Source organism: Vicugna pacos, chromosome 1, assembly GCF_048564905.1.
Source record: "Vicugna pacos chromosome 1, VicPac4, whole genome shotgun sequence".
NCBI lineage: Eukaryota > Metazoa > Chordata > Mammalia > Artiodactyla > Camelidae > Vicugna > Vicugna pacos.
Window position 1 is genome coordinate 117,257,766 of NC_132987.1, and position 21,520 is coordinate 117,279,285.

Genomic DNA, 21,520 nt, shown 5'->3' on the forward strand with positions numbered 1-21,520 from the left:
TATCACCTTATTAGCATAAACTCAGATATGATTGAAAGAAGCTCATTATGAATAACAAAGACTCTTTTATCACTGAAGGAATTCCAAGGATTTTAGGAGCTCGCTGCCAGGAACTGGGGACAAAGACCAAATATATATTCTTTATATAAACACACACCCACCCCGTATATTTTTTATTATATGGCACTCCCAAACCCATAACACCGATTAATCATGAGAAAAACGTCCGACAAATCCTAACTGTTAAGGTCATCCATAACGAGGAGAATCTGAGAACTTCACAGCCCAAAGGACCCTAGGGAGATGGTTAAAGTAATGCAGTGTCTGGGTGCGATCCTGGGACAGAAAAGGCACATTGGGGATAAAACAAAGGAAATCTGAATAAAGTATGGACTATAGTTAAAAATAATGTATCAATATGGGTTTATTAATTGCAACAAATATACCATACTTATGTAAGGTATTAATAATGAGAAACTGGCATATAGGAATATTGAATCATTATGTTATACACCTGAAACTAATATAACATTAAACTATGCTTCAATAACAATAATAATGATTAATAATAATAATGGGAGATTGGTTTATAGGAACTCTGCACTGTCTTGCAAATTTTTTCTAAAGCTATTCTCAAAACATAATTTATTTACAAAAATAAAAATTAAAAAGGCCTTCAATTTTCAGGAGCCACCTGCTTTAGGGATAGAATTTGTAAACAACCACTTTGTTGTTATCTGTGTAGTCAGTGTGCTGGCAGGTGAAAAGAGACTGCTAGAATTGGGGTCAGCAGGGGCCGGGGCCGTAATGCTCTACGTGTATCAGACACAAAGGGAGTGTGAGAAAGACCCCCACCTACCACAGCTGCAAAGGAAGTGATGTGAGCTGGTCCCTCGGCACCTCCACCAGAGCGAGGAAATACAAGGGGATCAGAGTGAGGAGAGGATTTGAGGGGAGATTTCTGTGGGGAGAACCCTAATTTGGCTGTGAGGTTTCATCTCCATCCCCCAGGAGAAGCGCAGAGAGCTTGTGATTGTGTGTCCCTGCAGCCAGGGGACCCCATGGGTGTACATCTGGCATCGCATAGGAAATCCAGAGAAGAGCTGATCTGACCAACTGCCTTGGTGGCAAAGCTAAGAGTGGGCTGCGGCCTCCCTGTAGGAGTCTTTGAATCAGATGTGGGCCATGGGGGAGGGGAGGAGGAGCTGGCATTGCATTTTTGAGGGTCTAGTCCAAAAGGGCTGCCTCAGGCAGAGGGAGGAATATTGAATTTCTAGGGCTGAAGAAATGGCAAGTTAATTCCCTAAATCGAGTTGCATTTGCCAGAATGAGATTTGCAGTCAAGATGTCTCCAAGGTGGAAATCTCCAAAGAAACCCCAGAAATACTCATGACGAGAAAAGTACAGCAACACAGGACCTGAGAGCATGGGGCTGCAGACCTGTCCCATCCTCTGACACCTCCCACGCTGGATGGAGAAGAAGCCCATGGCAGGACACCAAGGAGGTCAGCAGAGAGTGGACACCTCCAGCCACACCCCCTTCCGGCAGGCGGCCAGCTGCAACACCTGACTGTAGCTGGTCTTGGAATGAAGCTTGAAGGACTGATTATGTGTCTAGAGAACTGGACATACTAGTTTCTGAATTGAGAATGAGCTCGTTGATACACTAAACATGGGGACAAGAGGATGGCCATGTCCCAGGTCCCGGGCTTGTCCCTGAGGTTGTACCCCATCAAGTGAGGGTCCTTGGCTTCGTACAATAAAGAGTTCAAGAGCGAGCTATAGTAAAGTGAAAGTAGATTTAGTTAGAGAGATACACACTCCATAGACAGAGTGCAAGTCATCTCTAGAAGGCAAGAGGCGGCCTCAGAGCATGGGGTCATCTAGGAAAGTGTGATCAGCCTTGAGGTGTTGGGGTGGTTGGTTTTCATGGGCTCAGTAAAGTCTTAAGCTAACTGGGAGGGTTATTCCAGCTACTTTGGGGGAGGGGCAGGGAATCCCAGGAACTGGGCCATCCACCCACTTTTTGACCTTTTATGGCTAGCCTCTGAACTGTCAGAACTGCCATGGCACCTGTGGGTGTGTCATTTGCCATGGTAGTATATTACAATGAGCGTAGAATGAAGCTCAGGGTCTACTAGGAGTTGAATCTCCCACCGTCCTGGACCTAGTTGCTGTGTCGTTCCTTCAGTGGTTGTGCCCTGCCCCCTTCTCTCCTGTCTCACTGTGACTTAGTGACCCTAACATTGTCTCCTCCCTAAAATAAGCAGAAAAGTTTGGGGCCCATATTATGGGTTGAATTGTGTCCCCTACCCCCTTCCCAAGAAAGACATGAAGTCCTAATCCCCAGTAACTTAGAATGTGACCTTATTTGGAAGTGGAGTCTTTGCAGATGTAATTAGTTACAAATGAGGTCATATTGGAATAGGGTAAGCCCCTAAGCCAGAATGACTGGGGCCTTTACCAGGAAGTCATGTAAACCCAGAGACACACAGGGGAACACAACATGATGACAAAGGCAGAGATTGGAATGACGCTGCAAACCACCAACGCTAGGAGGAGGCAGGGAAGGTTTCCCCTACAGGAACCCTTTTAGAGGGATCCTGGCCCAGCCAACACCTTGATTTTGGATATCTAACCTCCAGAACTGTGAGATAGTAAAATTCACTTAAGCCATCCATTTTGTGGTACTTTGTTACAGAAGCCCTGGGGAATTAAAACAGCCTGTTAGGGTTTTCATCTGGAGCAGGTGAAGGTATTTTTCACTGGATACATTTTAAAGAGATGGGAGAAGATAAAGCTGTGTTCATCGTGTCGCATGAATCATGTATACACTATGCCAGTTACTCCAATCAGCCGGTGGAGTAAATCTACCCAAGGAACGAACCAAGGGAGTGGGACAGGCCCCGGCATGGAGGCCTGGGAGGTACCAAAGGAAAGGGGACCTCGCAGAGGGGTAACAAGCTCAGGCCCCTCTCCTAGGAACGTGTCCTGTGCATATGGTTTTATGTGCAAAATGGTGAGTGTACATATCAGGTTATTCACTGAGATACTCTGTAAAGACAGAAGGCTGGAAACCACTGAAGTGTCAAGGTAGGGACAATTACATGAATGTCAATACGCCATACACTGGATCACTGCACCTCTCCTGAAAAAAAGAAGAAGAAGAAAGATAAGGGAGTTCTCTGTATATTAATATAGAAGTAGAAATATCTGGAATGTAGTCATATACCTTTTGTGTAAAAGACAGGGGTCTGATGAGAAAATATAACTGTACTTGTTCATATTTGCAGAAAGAACCCTGAAGCACGCACAAGAAAATCTGAAGAGTGGGGGCAGGAATGGAGTGGGTGGGAGCAGGAGTAGGCAGGGGTCTTTTCATTCTGTCACTTCTTGCACTGGGTGATTTTTTTGAGCCATGTGAACACATCATCTACTAATAAAATGAAATTTAAAGTGAATGAGGAGAACGTCCAGACAACAGACTTAGTGTGAGGAGTCAGCTGGAGATGCTGAATAGCCAGTGGCTACGGAAATCCCAGATGGCTCAGCTAAGAGGTTAGAGAGTGATTAGAGAATCATCAGAAGTTCTGAACGAGGGCATAGCACCAGGAAAAATCATCCCAAGGCATTGTCTAGAATCCATTAGAGCGAGGACAGACCCACAGGAGGAAGGTGTGGCAGCTCTGGGTACGAAATGATGAGGGCTGGGACCAGTATAAGTGTCCACAGGAAAGAACAAAAGAGTAAAGCAGAGGCGCCAAGTCAGCCAGATCAGGGGAGCAGGACTTCAGAGATTGGGGCTGAAGTCCAGAGCAGGGGCAGGGCCAGAACCGGCAATGAGAACGTCCGGAAGAACTGGGGCCAGGAATGAGGGTGTTTACCCAGGTTGCAGCCCCACCAACGGGAAAATAAGCTTTCAGGTATAATCAGCTTGTATGAGGTATGACGATCTCAAGGTCATGTCCTGCGGGACAGCCCCGTCTTCACAGGCACTGGGGGCACGCCACGCCAGTCCCCGGGGAGATCCTCTCTCTGATCACGTGCCTGAGACAGTGATGAACTGGCGCCTGTGCTGGGCGTGAGCCTGACCACCTGAGTGAGCCGACCAGCAGAGACCGCTCAGAAGTTTGCGAACCCTCTGCTAAAAAGGCTACACCAGTCTCTCAAAGGTTAGAAAAAAATTACACTTCCTAGAGCCGTAGATGTCAAGGGTTGTCCTGCTTCTTCCTCCTCATACTCTCCCTTTTTTCCTGTCTTGGCCCCATTAAAATATGTGTGCCTCAAAACAAGTTTCACTTTCAGCACTATAAGAACCCAGGGGCAGGGGTGGGTACAGCTCAGTGGTAGAGCACATGCTTAGCATGCATGAGGTCCTGGGTTCAATCCCCAGTACCTTCATTCAGAAACAAAACCAAACAAAATCCAGACGGGCAGAGGAAACAGGGAGGGTCTGAATTTCAACTTCTCAGAACAGAAACAGAATTTTAGCTTCTGACCCAGAGCCTGGACGGTTTCATCTGCCGATGATCAGAATGAGCTCTAGGTCTTTCTGCCCCACCTACTCCCCTTCCCAACACAATTTCTCCTTCATCTGGATAAAGCCCCTGGACTGTAAAGGGAGGTCAGTTCTAACCGGTGACTGTGGGAGCCCTGCCTTCTGTGCAGCAGGCTTGCTAAGCCCTATTCAAAAGAAAACTACAGGCCCCCAGATGATGTCCCTGACGCTAAAAAGCCCAGGACACCAAACCTAGACTTACCACCCGATCTAACCGCAGTTTTGACCTTCCCCAGAAATGTGATCTGAATCAATCAGTTTCAAATCTTCTGGTCAGCACCAAGGAGGTCATTTGTCACGAGGGCCTTCTCTGTCCCCACCCCAACCCCCACAGGGGGAGAAGAGGCGATCGCATGATAAAACCCTTGCCTTTCCTTCCCCCCAAAAGATCCTAGCCTAAATAGAATCCTTTCTTTTCTTTTTGCTAACAGCTCCCTTGCCCCACCCTTCTTCTCATAAAAGCTTTCCTTTTGTACAATCCCTCAGCGCGCCCCTCCGGTTGCTACACAGGAAGCTGCCTAATAAGTGGATCGCCTAATGAACCAATTCATTCTTCACAGTGACTTGGTTGAATTCTGTTTTTTAACTCCCCAGACTCCGGAGTGAGTCCACCTGGGTTCAGGTCTAAGCCCTGATTTTCTGGGTGGCCTTGAAGAAAAAGGATGTAACTTCATGATCTGGCTTCCTCACCTGCAAACTGTGGGTAATATTACTCTCTTCCTTACAGTTTGGGTGGCCTGAGCAGCTTCATACCTGGAGACCCCTGTGCACATATTAAATGCTCAGGAAACGTGAAAGTTACAGTTACTACACTAGTGATGATTAGTGCAGAAGGCAGGCCGTTGCCTGAGCTGTCATCTCACTCGAGACGGAGCAGAGCCAGAAATTGGCACCACAGGTCCCTTCCATCTCAGGCTCTGGGGTCTGGCTTCTCGGATATTGCTTGCCACATCTATGTCTTTTTCTCCCACACAGCTCTGCAAAGGAGCGGGCAATGTGTAACTATGAGTTTCTTTGTCCTCTTACAGACACAGCTGGAAGAGTGAATCTTAGAGACGGCTCTGGGGGATGGATTCATCTCCTGAGGCAGCCATAACAAATTCCCACAAACTGGGTAGCCTAAAATCACAGAAATTTCTTTTCTCAAGGTCCCAGGGACCAGAAGCCTGATATCAAGGTGTCTGCAGGTTGTTTCCTCCTGAAGGCTCCTGGGGAGGGTTCTCTGCATGCCTCTCTCCTGGCTTCAGATGGCTGCCCACAAGCCTCAGCATCCCTTGGCTTGTAGAGGTCTTACTCCAGTCTCTGCCTCTCTCTTCACATCTTCTTCCTGTGTCTCTGTGCTTCAGATCTCCCTCTGCCTTTCTCTTGTAAGGACACCTGCCATTGGATTCAGGATAAACTTAATTAGATCTGCAAAGACTCCTTTGCTAAGTAAGGTCACATTCACAGGTTCTGGGGGTTAGGACTTAGACCTATCTTTGGGGGCCACTGTTCAATCCACTGTGGGTGGAGTACCATCCTGTTTCCTTTGGGGACCACCTGAAGGGATAGCCTAGTACTAATTATCTGCCACATGTGGATACAACATTGCTTTCCATATTCTCTTACTTTGGGTGTTAGGTCAACATACATACTTAAACTGGGCAACGGCTAGGTACCCCTTCATTTTCTTGTGACACTAACTATGGTCACAGCTACACATTCTTCAACACCTACTAGGCACCCACCATGTGTCAAGTGCTGTTGCAGGCACACAGGATACAGTATTGAGCAAAAACAGACAAAAGCCTTCCCTTCATGAAGCTGACATCCTATTGGGAGAGGCGGACAGTAAATAAAATACATAGATTTTTTAAATAGTATGTTAAATATGAGAGGTATTATGAACAAAAATAAAGCAGGAGAGGAAGGAAGATGGGCAATGCTGGGGGCTGTGTGAGACAGAGAGAGAGAGAGGTGCTTTAAACAAGTGTCAGACAAAGGCATCATCCTCAGGGGACCCTTGAGTAAAGACTTGAAGAAGTTAAGGGTCAGTTTCACTCGAGAGGTGAGTGTGTCTGGGATGTTCCTGGTCCACAAATAGTCCAGAGGCAGGGGGAGAGAGCAGTAGATGAGGTCTAAGAGGTAAAGGGTATGGGTGTAGTTCTGGCAGGTCTAACACACGGAGTATCCGGAGATGATTTCCAGTGTCCAGCTGTCACTTATCACATGGTTAAGCTATGGACATCCACAGTTACAGAGGGAAGCTTGGTTACAAAACGTTTACAATTTCTCCCGTTCATACCTTGAACACAAATTTCATGCTAAATTTTTTTTTTCAAAAGCAACCTCAAGCCTTAAAATAAGAATTCAGGACCAAATAGATTTCATATAGCAATCCCACTTCTGAGTATATACTCAAAAGAATTGAAAACGGGGACTTGTGAAGCGGTTTCTGGTGGTATTATTCACAATAACCAAAAGATGAAACAACCCAAGTGCTCACCGATGGATGAATGGCTAAACAAAAGTGGTCTATCCATACAATGGAATATTATTCTGCCTTGAAAAGAAGGGATACTCTAGGGGAGGGTATAGCTCAGTGATAGAGCACCTGCTTAGCATGCACAGGGTCCTGGGTTCAATCCCCAGTACCTCCATTAAAATAAATTAATTAATAAAAACCTAATTATCTCCCCCCTCAAAAAACAAATGCAACAACAACAAAAGAAAGGATATTTTAAAACTGGCTATGACACAGATGAATCTTGAAGAACTTTTTTTTATTATTTTTAAAAATTTTTTTAGGAGGGAGGTAATTAGGTTTATTTATTTAGTTAATGGAGGTAAGGGGATTGAACCCAGGACCTTGTGTATGCTAAGCAGGTGTTCTACCACTGAGCTATACCCTACGCCCCTAAATTATTTAATTTTTTAAACTACTTTTGTGAAGAGAGGTAGTTAGGGTTATTTATTTATTTTGGAGGAAGTACTGGGGATTGAACCCAGGGCCTTGTGTATGCTAAGCAAGTGCTCTACCCCTTGAGCTATATCCTCTCCCTGAAGACTGTTAAAAAACAAAATTCAACTGAGCAAAATTTAAAGATCTTATTGGCTTTATTTAAGGATTTATGAATCAGGCAGCATCCAATCTAGCAGATTAAAGAGGAGCCCTGAGGAGCTGTGCAAAGTGAAAGGCTTTTACAGGCAGATGAGAGCAGGAATAAAGAAGTAAACGGGGCAAGAAGCAGACTGGTTGTGGCAAGGTCGCTTTCCTTAAGGGGGATGGCAGGACCTACCAGGCAGATGACCTCACTGGTGCTGACCAGGTGATTCCTGATTGACGGCTTTAAGATTCCATTTCTGCAGGAGGCCAAAACTCTAATTAAGTCTTGGTTTGGTAATGTGAGGCTTAGCGTAAGTGACTCCATTTGGGGCCTGTTGTCTTGTTTTTAACAGGACATGATACTAAGTGAAATAAGCCAGTCACAAAAGGACAAATACTGCGTGGTTCCACCTATATGAGGTTCCTAGAATAATCAAACTCATAGAACAGAAAGTAGAATCGAGGTTCCCAGGGGCTTGGGGAGGGGGAAAAGGGAGTTATAGTTTAATGGGTACAGAGTTTGTTTAAGACAATGAAGTTCTGGAGATGGATGATGGTGATGACTGCACTATGAGTGTACTTAATGCCACTGAACTGTATACTTAAAATTGGTTAAAATGGTATATTTTATTTTATTTTTTTTTGGCAGGGGGTGGGTAATTAGGTTTATTTATTTTATTCATTTATTTTTAAATGGAGGTACTGGGGATTGAGTCCAGGACCTCACCATTGAGCTACAACCACTGAGATATACCCACCCCCCAAAATGGTACATTTTAGTTATCTTTGAAAAAATAAAAATTAATTGATTAATTTAAAAAACCCAGAATACCAAATATATTATTCCTATGGAATGTGTATATACGTATTTGTCTCCAAAAAATCTTTTAGAACATAAAAACATCAAGAGCAATAACATCTTGTAGCTTCTGCATCAGCTTTCAGAGGTGCAGGGCGCTTTGTGGAGTGGATAACAGGAAATAGGTTCTGCCTAAACAGAAGGAAAGGAAATGGTCATTTCCCTGCTTGTCTTCAACATTGTTTATGTAAAAATATTCTGCCCTCTTAGATGTTTTGACTTTTGGTATCCTCCTCCTAGGCAAGCAGGAAGCCCTGAGGGTTAACATCTTTACTCTTTGTTTCTAAGCAACAGCTGAAAGTCAGCATATGAGAAAGAATTTTTAATTAAGGAGGGCAGAGTTAGAAAGAGAATCTCAATTTTATTTACTTCCCACATCACCTCCCAGGCAGGAATTCCTATACTTGAAGTTACACGATTTCTCCTAGTTTATAAACCATGAGCCTAATCAAGTTTAAGATTTCTGTACCCTTCGCCAAATACTTTCTTTAGCGTAAAGATCTTCCTTGGATCCAAAAAAATTTAAGGAACAGTGATAACATACTTGGTAACACAAAAGCCCTTTGAATTCCCAACTGCCTCAACCGCAGTCTATTTCTTTTCCTGTATTTACATTCATTTACCAGAAGAAAAAAGGAATTAAAAAAAAACTTTATTCTATACTACCGATGAATTTATTTTTCACAAAATGTTTTAATCAAAAACATGCATAATTTAAAAACTATGTTTTATAGCATCACATTCCACTTTCTTGAGGGCTGAGTGTCCACATAAATTATTTGGAACTCTTCTGCTAAGAATACTTGCCTATTTTGCTCATTTATTCCATATTTATTAATATCAGTATGAACTCAATAATATTTATCATATATTTTGGGTTATAACCTAATAGTGCTTTATTTTGTTGTTCTAATTGTTCTAGTGTTGGTCATTGTGGTCTTACGTGTGCCTAACAGAAGGAAAAACAAAACAAAAAGCCAAAACTGAGTACCCACTGTATGCAGGTGATGTCTTTGGTCCTTTTTGGCTATTTATTTATTTATTTATTTATTTTAATGGAGGTACTGGGGATTGAACCTAGGACCTCATGCATGCTAAGCACGCACTCTACCATTGAGCTATACCCTCCCCCTTCACCCCAGTTTCTTAATCTGTAAAATAGGAATAATGTCTGTTTGCAAGGTTGGGGTGAAGATTAGATGAATAACTTATAAAATTAACACACACGCCACAAAAGGACGAATGCTTCCAATTTTAGGAGCCTGGCATAGTCAAATCCATAGAGACAGAATGCAGAATGGAGGTTACCAGGGGCTGAGGGGAGGCAGGAAGGGGGAGTCAGTGTTTAATGGGCACAGAGTTTCAGTTCAGGATGATGAAAAAGTTCCAGAGACGGATAGTGATGATGGTTGTGCGACAATGTGAGTGTACTCAGTGCCACTGAAATGCATTTGAAAATGGCTAAAATGGTAAAAAATTTTATGTTACGTACATTTTGGCCCTCACGAAAAAGTACAAAGTAATATATGCTCACTGTTGAAAATTTAGAAGACATTTAAAAAAATGTTTTAAATCCTTAGTAATCCCAGTACTCAGTGGCCATATCCTTTTTTGTCATTTGTAGCCTCTGTATTCTGTTTGGGTCCTACTCATACAATTTCGTTCTTTTAACATTACATCACAAGCATTTTCCCACGCTGTTCAAAACCCAGCAAACGTTCTTATTAGCTGCATGATATTCTACCATCATTTATTTAATCCTTGTCATATTTTCAGATGTATTTTTCAACATTAGAAAGAAGCATTATAATGAAGACCTCTGTGACTAAACACATTTTATTCCCATTTTGAAATACATCTTTAACACGGACACTGAAGTAGAATTACTGGACCAACAGGCAAACATTTTTAAGGCATGTGATGTAACTTGTCATACTTTTCTGAAGGCACACTGATTACACTGTCACAGGCTCCCTGGCGATACCCATCTGAAGGCACCCACATCTGTTGTCCGTCATCCCTTTATAAAATCTTTTCTACCTTAGTGGATTAATTATAGTATCTTATTGTTGCAACCTTGTCTAACTTTCTTTTCCTCGCCTCCCCCACATCCTTATACTCAATGCCTTTTAAAATCATTTGTGTGACATTTTATAGTTATTTATTAATTTCCCTCCTCTTTGCTTTTGATTAGTTTTAATCATTGTCATAATCTGTTGCTCTTTAAAAAAAATGTGGAACCATTTCAGTCTCTGAAGTTCTTTGATTTTTCTTTAAATCCATGTATGTAAGTCACATAAAGCTTGAATTTTCAGACGCAGCGTCCGTGGGATACCGAGGAACAGATCCTGTTTAAGCGAGGGGCCCGAGTCCAGGCCTGCGGCCCTCAGGATTCTGTCGCTGGGCTCTGCTGATAATACAGCACTTGTGGCATCCAGGCCCAGCGCTGGTGACGACCGCAGCCGCCCAAGTGGTCCCAGGGCACGCGCACCCTCCCGCATCGCCCAGGCTCTCTGTACCCAGCCTGGGGCTAACCAGAGGAAGCTCCCACCCACCCCCATAGAAAGCCACATCCTTTTCCAAGGTCCCCATCGGTGGGAAGGGTGCTCTCATCTCGAGAGCTCTCTCCTGATAGCGCCGCTGCCCACAGCCCACCCCACCCCCGCCCCAGTTTGAGCAGAGCGGCCACGGTGTCCCGGCGCCCGCGGTCCAGCACCAGAGGCAGGGCGGGTCACAGGCTTCTATAGCCGCCCCCCAAACCCCGCGTCCGCTCTAAAGTGGTGGACGTGAGATTTTCCGCAAATCTGGGACCTAGATTCTCGTGCAGGAACCAGAACACCAAGGGCCGCAGAGACCCCAGGGAGGCGGAAGGAAGCCAGGGACCCTTCTCTTCACCACCGGGCACGGGAGGCCCCTCCGCGATCTCCCTGTAGTTTCCAGCCCCGGAGAGGGTGCACCCGACGCAACCGCCCAAGACCCCCGCCCGACGTGTCCCCCTCTCCAGGCTTCCCGTGTCACTTCCCGCCGTCCCCTCCCCGAGCTTCCTTGCCCCCGCCCTTGGCGATCCTCCCAGGGTTTCCTTTGTCCCCTCCACACCCTTGCCCTGGGCTTCCCGATTCCCCTCCTTGACCTCGTCCCCTCCCCACCGCCGCGCTCCCTCCCAGGCTTTGCTAGTCCTTCTCCGGTGCCCTCCCCACCCTCTCCCGGGTTTCCCGAGTCCTCTCCCCGCCCCGCCCCCGTTTTTAAACCTGGCGCCGAGCGCGCGGGTAGGTGAGCGCCCTAGCCCGAGCGGTTAAAGGCGCGGCCGAGCGCTGGCGCCGCTGGAGGGGCGCGGGTTCCGAGGGCACCATGAGATCAGAGGCAGCCGCCGGAGCCCGGGAGGCGCGGGGACGCGTCTGTGACTGCCCGGGAGACGGGCCCCCGGAACCACTGCCGCCGCGCGGGTCCGAGAGGTGAGGCTGTCCCTGCGGCGCGTCGGTGCGGGGAGCGCAGAGAAGATGCTCCGGCCGCGCTGAGCACCACGAATCCGCGCGGAACCCCGGAGCCCGACGGCAACGCCGAGCATATTCCTTAGCCAGAGCCAGGGACGCAGAATCGTCTCGGTTCCAGAACACAGTTCTGAAGCGCAGAGGCCCAGGAGGTGCCTGGCAAGGAAACGGGCCGACTCTTCGGTTTATAGATCTGAAATGCACCGGGCTGGGAACGTTGAAGCCTTCAGGGCCCCTCAGCGAGCCTTGCAGGGAGTCATCTCACGTTAGTTGTCACATTGTTGGTGACATCCTTTGTTTGCCCTGTGTTTGGGGCTCAGCTTTCGCTGTCCCCGGGCACCGGTCCTTTTTAAGGTAGTTAAAAAAAATCAAATTAGCAGGGGAGATGTGGAAGGGACTGGGTGGCCAGGCAGCAGAAGAGAGGAAACTGATTCCCCCTTTTTGCATCGTGAAACTCAGTAGAACCCTGTCTGTACAATCAACATCCTTCAGCAGCTGGTTGAAGTTAGTGAGCCACGGAGTAGTCAGTCTGGTGGGGAGAGTGAATTGCAGAATCCAGCCAGGGTGGGAGAGAAAGTCCTCAGATAATGTGTCCCCTGATGATTGTATCAGATTTGAGAGTTCTCAAAGCCCCGTGAAGGTAGAGAACTGGGAATGTGGCAGGAGAAAAAAGCACAAATGCACTGGCCACAGCCTGAGAACTTGAGAGAATGTTCTAGTGGGTCTAGTGACCCTCAGGCAGACATTAGGAGTGATCAGAATGAAAACTCTTATGATCTAATTTTAAAAGCAGAAGATGCTGGATTTCACTCTTGGTCCCTGCCGTTCCAGCCAAGCGCCATGGAGACCTTGGATCCTGACACCCCAGGATGCTGAGCCGACAGGAACCCGAGGCGCGGTAAGGTTAAGTATGGACATCATAGGTGTCAAGCAGTTCAGCGAGCAAGTGGCATCATTTCTAAAATAAAGGGACCGTGAAAGGCCTCCTCGGCCTGTCCCTTCCTTAGTCATCTAAGTGCCTTGGGATCTGGGAGTAGGATCCTGGGCCAGCTAGGTGTTGATCAGACCTGACTCTTATGCCAGTTGGCTCCAGCTTGCTTCTTCTTTCTTGAAAAGCAAAGCCACTATGGCTGCCACTATGGGTTCAAGGGCAAATTAAAAGACATTCCTTCTCTGCTGTTTTTTCCCCCTGTTAACCGGCAGGTAGAGGTGAAGGGAAGACTGCTTCTGTCCCCCTCACCTTAGAGAAAAGTTCGGTATGCCATTAGTGCTGGGCTGGTGCCACAGTGCAAATATGGGCAGAGCCCTGTCTGGAGTGCCCAGAAGGTATGGGTAAAAGTCCCCACCTGCCGTCTGGCCCTTTCTGAAGCTTTTTGGGCCCTGTCCGCAAGCACTTCTGGGGTAACTCATGTTGTCTGAGCAAATACACTCCAGCTGAAGGCTTTGTGGGTGAAGATTAATCACTGCCACTATTCTTTTGTCTATTGCATTGGTAACTAAATTGCTTTATACTTACTGAAGTAATGACTTGCTTTCATAGAATGTGCCTTTCCTTTGTTGTATTAAAATGTTAGTTGAAATATTTTAGACTCCCTTATTAAATTAGTCTGAATGATGAGACTTTTAATTCAGTTACTATTTAAAGAATGAAGCAAATAAAATCTATATGAAATTAATGAGGGACATGATTTTTTTTAGCCCAAGTTATTCTTACATGCAGTATCTAAATGATGGAAAACAATTCCTCCTTTTGCATTCAAACTTAAGTTCTTAAACATAAGACTTAAAAGGTACTTGGGTACAGGGGGGGTATATATAGCTCAAGTGGTAGAGTGCATGCTTAGCATATACAAGGTCCTGGGTTCAATCCCCAGTACCTTCTCCAAAATTAATTAAATAAATAAATAAACGTAATTACCTCCCCCTGCAAAAAAAAAAAATTTAAAAAAAGGTGCTTGGGAGAAAACATCCTATTTTAAGTGAAATGTATGTGGAACCTATCAGTTGTTTGCAAGAATAAAAAGAAAAGCACACTTCCTAATGTAAGGCAGTTTGTTTTTCTATTATGATGAGAGGGCCTTTTGTGAGAAAAATGATTACTTGCAGAAAAATGTTAAGCCACGAGAACTTTCTAGTTGATTATCAGCATGGCGCAAAAGATGAAGCAGTTGTGTCCATGGATTTTGGGGGCGGGGGGAGTGGGTGTGCGTGGGGGCTGTAGGGCTCTCTGCCTGGTTCTTCCCGGGACGGATCTTTGCAGAGCCCGACTGGCCGGGCGGAGCGCTCAGCGGCGGTGACCGCAGACCCCAAGCGCCTCGGGCGCGGTTCCCGGGCGCCCCAGCCTGGTGAGGAGCAGCCGGGAGCGGGGAGGGACGGCTTCTTGCTCAGCAGCGCCCTCTCCCGACAGAGCAGGAGACTCCCTCGATTCCCGAGCCCTGTTGTGTACTTCTTAAAAAATATTGGCTGGGAGGGGTGGGAGTGGTGGGACTACTGCCTAGTGACCTGTACCAGGATTGCGGGCAAGCAGATCAAAATTAGAATACAATCTAAGTTCGAGGGAAAGTTTCAAAGCCCTGTGTCCTGAGCAGCAGGGTCACCCTCACTCATTTGATTCCCCTACCACCACTTGGGAGCTGTCTCCCTTCCCGCCTGGGAACAATGAAAGACAGCCTAAACCTGCAAGGGAGACGACTTCCTAGGACATGTCAGGGACTGTGTTCTAGGTCTGTCCTTCCATCTTCCAGGCTCCCTGCATCCTAGCATCTCCGGAGTCAGAAGCATGCATAGGGAGGAGGCAATGAGACCCTCAAGAAAATCTCTCCTGTATCTGTTCTCTCGCTCTTAAGAAAACCCACCCCCTTAAACACGGCGTGTAACTTGTATATGTTTCTGTTCTCCTGACTTATCAAAGGGTGAATATTTAGACATTTTCAGTCATCAGAAAATGATCTTTAATGATGATACTTGTGGTGTGAAGTTTTAAAAGCTGTGTATGTTTGTGGGGGAAAGTTGATAGAGTCTATTAAAAGTGAGCTGTGTATTTCACAGAGTCTGGTTAGGATTCATCACTTAAACGAAGCTATTTCTCTGTACTACCCACACTGACTTTAGGTGTCCATCAAGATTTGCATTGTCCATTACATCCTCTGCCTTCACTGGGTATAAAATCACCTCTGACAGCCAGAATTGCTTATGGTGGTAGAGTGAGCCTGAGCAATTAGAGATATTTTATAATTACAAACAGTGCTTAACACAGACCTGAATTCCTGGAGTCCTCAGAGAGTGAATTTCATTGTGGAAAAAGTTTTGTTCCAAAGAGTCTCATACTATTTCTCTTAGCTCACCATAGCATATTATAAAAATAAGGCTGCTAAAATGTCAAGGAGCCTTATGGTTTCAAGTCTTTTGTTCAGATTTTTAACTTGGTCTGAGTTATTTTTTGTGTATGGTGTAAGATAGGGGTCCAGTTTCATTCTTTTGGATGAGGCTGTTCAGTTTGTTCAACACCATTTATTAGACTGTTCTTTCTCCAGTGAATAGTCTTGGCTCTGTTGTCATAAATTAATTGATGATATATGTATGTTTATTTCTGGGCTGTCTATTCGGTTCCGTTGATCTACGGGTCTATATTTATGCCAGTATCACACTGTTTTGATTACTGTAGCTTTGTAATATAGTTTCAAGTCAAGAAGTGTGATGCCTCAAGCTTTGTTCTTCTTTCTCAAGATTGCTCTGGCTATTCAGGGCCTCTCCTCTGCTCTTGATATTTAAGTGGTCTGGGGTGTTAGGGATGCTACTCAATGTCTGGAATCTTTTCCAGAAAAATTTCCTTTCCCTTCTGGTCCTTGTCACTAAAGTTCAAATCTTTATCACGTCTTGCCAGATGCCTCCAAGCCCTCACTTCACCAATCTGGGCTCTGCACTGCTCCCAGCAGCTACTATTTTCCTTAAAACTCAGATCTGATTGTTGAACTCCCAGCTCAAAAATCGGTCATGGTCTTGAGTGCCTGCCTCTAGAATGAAACCTAGACTCAATAGTGGGTATTTGAGGTGTTAGTATCCGGACTCAGCTTACTGTTGTAGCCCTTTTACCCCTGCAGTGTCTCCTTCCTTCCACACTGGGCTCCACCTTTCCCTACGTGTGCAGTCTATTTTCCTGCCCCTTGGAATTTGATGCTCTCCTCCACCAGGAATGGGCCCAGAACTGCATACCCAAGTGCCACTGATGTCTTAACCAGGCCCCATGAACCCCTTCCTGATCCTCTTCCTTGCCCGGGACCCCATGACAAAAGTAAGAGGAACAGGGGCTTATCAAATACTGTTAAGGTGTTTAAACTGTCTCCAAAATTGGAACTGATGCTAACAAGTGCAGGCTACTGAGATTTTATTTCCAAACACTTCGGGATGCTACTCTGAGGCTCATTGACTGGGTCTGAGTTTGTATGTGTCTGTCTTTACAGCTTGAGCCTGGGGGTGACCAACAAACATTTGGATCAAAAGGGGCCTTTGGGTTTCAGCATCCTGTAAGGTAATATCTGACTTCACTGTAAGAAATATTTCATTTCCTATTTTTTTCTCCTTTTAAAAATCTTTTAAAAATCAATTGCTTTTAATATAAGCATTAATACACTCTAGTGTCTTCAAGGGTATACGTTTCCAACAAATGGAAAATAATTTAGTATATTCCCCAATATCATTTAGTTATTATCACTCCAAGGAACTTCAAAGATACTTTGTTGGATTTCTGGAATCTATTCATTTATTCATTCATTCAGTGTTTCAGTTGTACGTTGAAATTGGCCTCTCTCTTCTCTTTACATCTTTTGTTTATACCTCTCATTACATATTTTGCCTTGTGTTAAATTTAATTGCATATGAATTATATATATGTATCAGCTTATTTGCTTAGACTTAGGTGTGTTTCTATTTTTCTCCCAGGATATAAGTTAATATATTACCGAGTGCAAAGCAGACTTCTTAAATGATGGATTGGATAGATGCTGGACCACAGTTGGTTCCTCTGGCCTCTCTCAGTTCTTTCGTGGTCCTGGCAGCCATCAGGACCCTACGGCTGTATCCTCTTTCATTTCTTCCATTTTAGGCAAGTGGTTCATGCTCAGGGTTTTTATCTGTTTCTCTGTGTCCAGCTCTCCTTTTCCTCTTAGCCTGTCTCTCTCCAGCTCTCATTTCCTTCACTGAAACAAACCTAACCTAGTGAATGCTGTCACCTCTTGTCAGAGTATTTTTTACCCTAGTTATCCTGGAAGACTGGGAGCATTTTTTTTTAATTGAATTATAGTCAGGGTACAATTTTGTGTCAATTTCTAGTGTACACCACAATGTTTCAGTCATACATATACATGCATACATTCCTATTCATATTCTTTTTCATTATAGGTTACTACAAGATAGTGAATATAGTTCCTTGTGCTATACATTATAAACTTGTTGTTTTGGAAGCTTTAATAAAACCCAAAGAGAGGGAGAGTATAGCTCAGTGGTAAAGTACATGCTCAGCATGAACAAGGTCCTGGGTTCAATCCCCAGTACCTCCGTTAAAAAAATAAATAAATAAACCTAATTACCACCCCCCCAAAAATAATAAAAAATAAATAAAATCCCAAGATTTTAATTGCTGAAGATGAAATTTAGAGCCCACCATACTGATCAAAGAGTGATTTTTGTGAAAAAGGAAGTTTTCCTAGTGTTTCACATCAGTGGTTCTTCAATCCTTACTCGAGAAGCTTTAAAAATACATATGCAGGGTGATTCCTCTGGGGTCAGGAGAAAGGTGCAGGTATCTACTTTTATAGGCTTCCCAGGTGATCTTACATGCCACTGGGGTTGGGAACCACCCCTCCTTCATGCCTGGTGAAACTTCCCCTGCACACCTGCCCCCTGGACCTGCCTTGCAGACTTTCTGCTGCTCCCCAATTTTTGATTCATTGAGAATGCAGTGACTGGCAATATGTGAGCTGCATCTTTGTAACCAAGTATTGCAAACTGAATACAGCAATTTTATCTTTTTATCACAAAAATTTCAAACCTACACAAAAATGGAGAGAATGATATGGTGAACCCCCATGTGCCCATCACCAGCCTGAGTAATTGTCAGTGTTCTCTGGATCAGATCATGTTTATCATCTCTCCCAACTACTTTTTTGTTGTTAGAGTACTTTAAAGCAAATCCCAGACATCTTTTGCATTCATTTGCTAATACTTCAGCATGAGACCTAATTTTCAACATGACCCACCACTAAACTATACTGTCTTAGATTTACATTCCATTTGTCACAGAGTTTCTCAACCTTGGGACTACCAATGCTTTGGATTGGATAAATTTTTTTGATTGAAAGATAGTTGACAAGTTGTGGTATATTTATACAATGGAGTACTACTCAGCCATAAAAAAGAATAAAATGCCATTTGCACTAACATAGATGGACCTGGAGATTGTCGATCTAAGTGAAGTAAGCCAGAAAGAGAAAGAAAAATACCATATGATATCACTCATATGTGGAATCTAAAAAAAACGACAAATGAACTTATTTACAAAACAGAAACAGACTCACAGACATAGAAAACAAACTTAAGGTTATCAGGAGGGGAAGGGGGTGGGAAGGGATAAATTGGAGTTCCAGATTTGCGGATACTAACTACTATATATAAAATAGATAAACAACAAGGTCCTACTGTATAACACAGGGAACTATATTCAATATCTTGTAGTAACTTATAATGAAAGTGAGTATGAAAATGAATATATGTTTGTATATGTATGACTAAACTATTATTCTGTACACCAGAAATTGACACATTATAAACTGACAATTAAGAAAAGAAACAAATTCAGTTGACTCAACCGGATCATTCTTTGTTGCAAGGTTGTCCCAGGCATTGCAGAGTGTTAAGCTGCATCCCCGGCCTCTACCCGCTAAAAGCCAGTAGCTTCCTAACAGTTGCGACAATTAAAGCTGTCTCCAGACATTGCTGAATGTCCCCTGGGGGGTAGAGAGCCACCTTCTACTGGAATTCTTAGATAGTTAAAAATTGTCCTGTATTATTTATAGTAGGATGTTTTCTGGTTCCCTTTTCTCCTCTATCCAAAAAAGGCGGGGAGGTGGGTGGGGCGGGGAGGGGATTGAAATCAGCTTTGCAAATACACAGTGATCAATTGATAATCCCTCCCAGACCCTCAGAAAACCATGAGAAAAATGCAAAAATTAGTGAGTCAAGCTACAAGGATAAGAGGATGGGAAGAGTGGGGGCATTTTGAAATAATTTTCATGTATAATTGGAATCGTAAATTCACCAAACCTGGATTTAAAGGTTCCAAATTTTATATATCTCTGTTCTTCCTTTCCCTCCCTCCCTCTCTCCTTCTCTTCTCCTTCCTCCTTCTTTCTCTCTTTCCCTCTCTCTTCTAGACAAATTGCCAGGAATGCCATTTTCTCTTCTGCCAAAGCGAGGGACCCACCCCTGCAGCCTTTCTGTGGTGACGTTCAGAAAGATTAGCCACTTCTCCAGACCAGGGTTTCAGGGTCCAGTTTCCTCCAAAGTCACAATATTCCCCATACTTGAGGGGCTAGGAGGGATTAAGGCCTGACCTCAAGAGGACGTATATGATCCAGCATAGTCAGTCAGGTCCTCTGTTTGACCAGAGTGAGCCTCTTAACCTTCCAACTCAGTGTTTTTCTATCCTATTACCCCCGTGGAAGCACACACACCATTTCCCTGCATCTATCTAAACTGATTTTCTCTCAGATTATATAGCTCATTTCTGACCTAGTGCAGGGTTCACTATCAGGTTCCTGCCCCCCCAAATCTGCCCACAATTTTGTGTTCTGGTGACTTAAAAACAAACAAACAAACAAAATAAAAACAAACAAAAAACCCTGCTGTGAGCAGCGAAGGCAAAATCAGAGAGGCAGGCTCAGAGTTAGCTGCTTCTAGGGAAAAGGCTCCTCCAGGTGGAGTTTAGGACTGTTTTAAGGTTGATTCACGGTGTATTTGTTTCTTAAATATTAGACTTTATTTACCCATCTCTAAGCGTCAAGAGTACCTGCAGGGTTCCGGGGAGAAGGTGCTGGCCAGTTTCCCAGTTCAAGCCACCATTCACTTCTACAACGACGAGTCAGACTCAGATGGGGAGCAAGAGGAGGAAACCCTGGAGGTGGAAGAGGGAAAGCGCCGAGACCCGCTGACAAACGCAGGATGGAGGCCGGGAGGCCACGGTGGTCTCCATGGTGATGGTCCTCTCCCCCACCGTGACTCTCCGGAGGATGCTGGGTGCTCCTCATCCGAGTAAACCGGTCTCTCCCGCGCCAGACCCACCTCACGTGTGCCCTTGGGGGCAGCCGTGCCAGGACTCTGCGTTTCCGCTGGGCGCACAGGGACTTTGGCCAGCACTGCCCGCATCGCGAGGACTCAGCTTTTACTCTTCCTTCTCCTGGTCATTCTTGGTGCCTTATTCATACGTTTGAGACAGGATTCTAGGATCAAGCGAACATTTTAGTCCACAGGGGTTGTTAAGTGGGTGGGGGCACCTTTCAAAGCACATTCAGCAATGTCACTCTGCTGACCAAGGGACAAATCTTTCCCGCACGGATGAATAACCTACCCACACCTCTCACTTAACCTGAGGCTCCTTATTTAGCTATTAATGCTTTTGTAAAAATGATTTATATTGTCATCCAAGACTAATGTGGTTATTTAGTGGCATTCTAGGGGGAGAAAAATATTTATAAAAAAACAAAAAACACTGAATACTTTGCTTAAGAGTGACAAAAATACAAAGATACGAATTGGGGGGTGGGGACAGTTCTAGATAAACATGTATCTGATTCTTGTCTAAGGGCTGTGTGTATGACTAGAGAGAATAGCTTAAACGCTCAACTGGGGACCGCTTTGGGCTTGTTACTTGAATACAGTAACACTGTTGTCAATCAGAGTACCTGATGTAACCTTATTTTCAGCTTTTTATATTTTGAGGAGCAAATGAGTGTAGCCGTCAAGGTTTTTTACTTAACCATCTTACACGTGGTTGTTTTCCCAGTTTCTACTTGAAATAAATATTTTGAAAGGAAAAAAATTGTTTGATAATCACCTTTTTTGTTTAAGACATTTTTAGGTTTAATTAGTGCCTGCTTTAAAGTTTGTAAGTTTGTCAGGATTTTTCTATATTTAACCCTTGAAATTATATTTATAGTTTTTAAGACTGCAGAAAAAGTATAAAAAAGAAAGCAAAATGGCCTATAAGCTCAATGCTCAAATAATCCATTAATTTTAAAAAATAGGAGTAATACATGCAAATATTCTAACAATCCAAACAGTACAGAAAGTGTTTGTTGCAAGTGAAACTCACCCCCTCCTGTCTTCCCTTTCTCTGTCCAAAGACACCCAACATCATTTTTTTAATTGCTCAATCCCTTTAAAAATTTACTTTTTTAAACTTTTTCTCTTTTCTATTTGCATTTTTAAAGAATTTTTTCTTTACCAAATGCTTTTATTCTTTCATTTTATTGTTTCAT

General features: G+C 44.2%; 1 protein-coding gene across 2 annotated transcripts; it reads left to right on the forward strand.

Moving 5' to 3' along the window:
• The first annotated feature begins 11,737 nt into the window (after nt 1–11,737).
• RIPPLY3 (ripply transcriptional repressor 3) lies at nt 11,738–21,068 on the forward strand. Of its 2 annotated transcripts, none has more exons than XM_006205056.4 (4): nt 11,738–11,954; nt 12,822–12,888; nt 16,451–16,518; nt 20,019–21,068. In XM_006205056.4, the coding sequence occupies exons 1-4, from the start codon at nt 11,851–11,853 to the stop codon at nt 20,296–20,298; spliced, it is 519 nt and encodes a 172-aa protein (XP_006205118.1). In that variant the 5' UTR covers nt 11,738–11,850; the 3' UTR covers nt 20,299–21,068. The 2 variants fall into 2 exon arrangements, with proteins under 2 accessions (XP_006205118.1, XP_072832734.1); XM_072976633.1 differs by having other exon boundaries at nt 11,848–11,954; nt 12,784–12,888.
• Nucleotides 21,069–21,520: the final 452 nt, after the last annotated feature.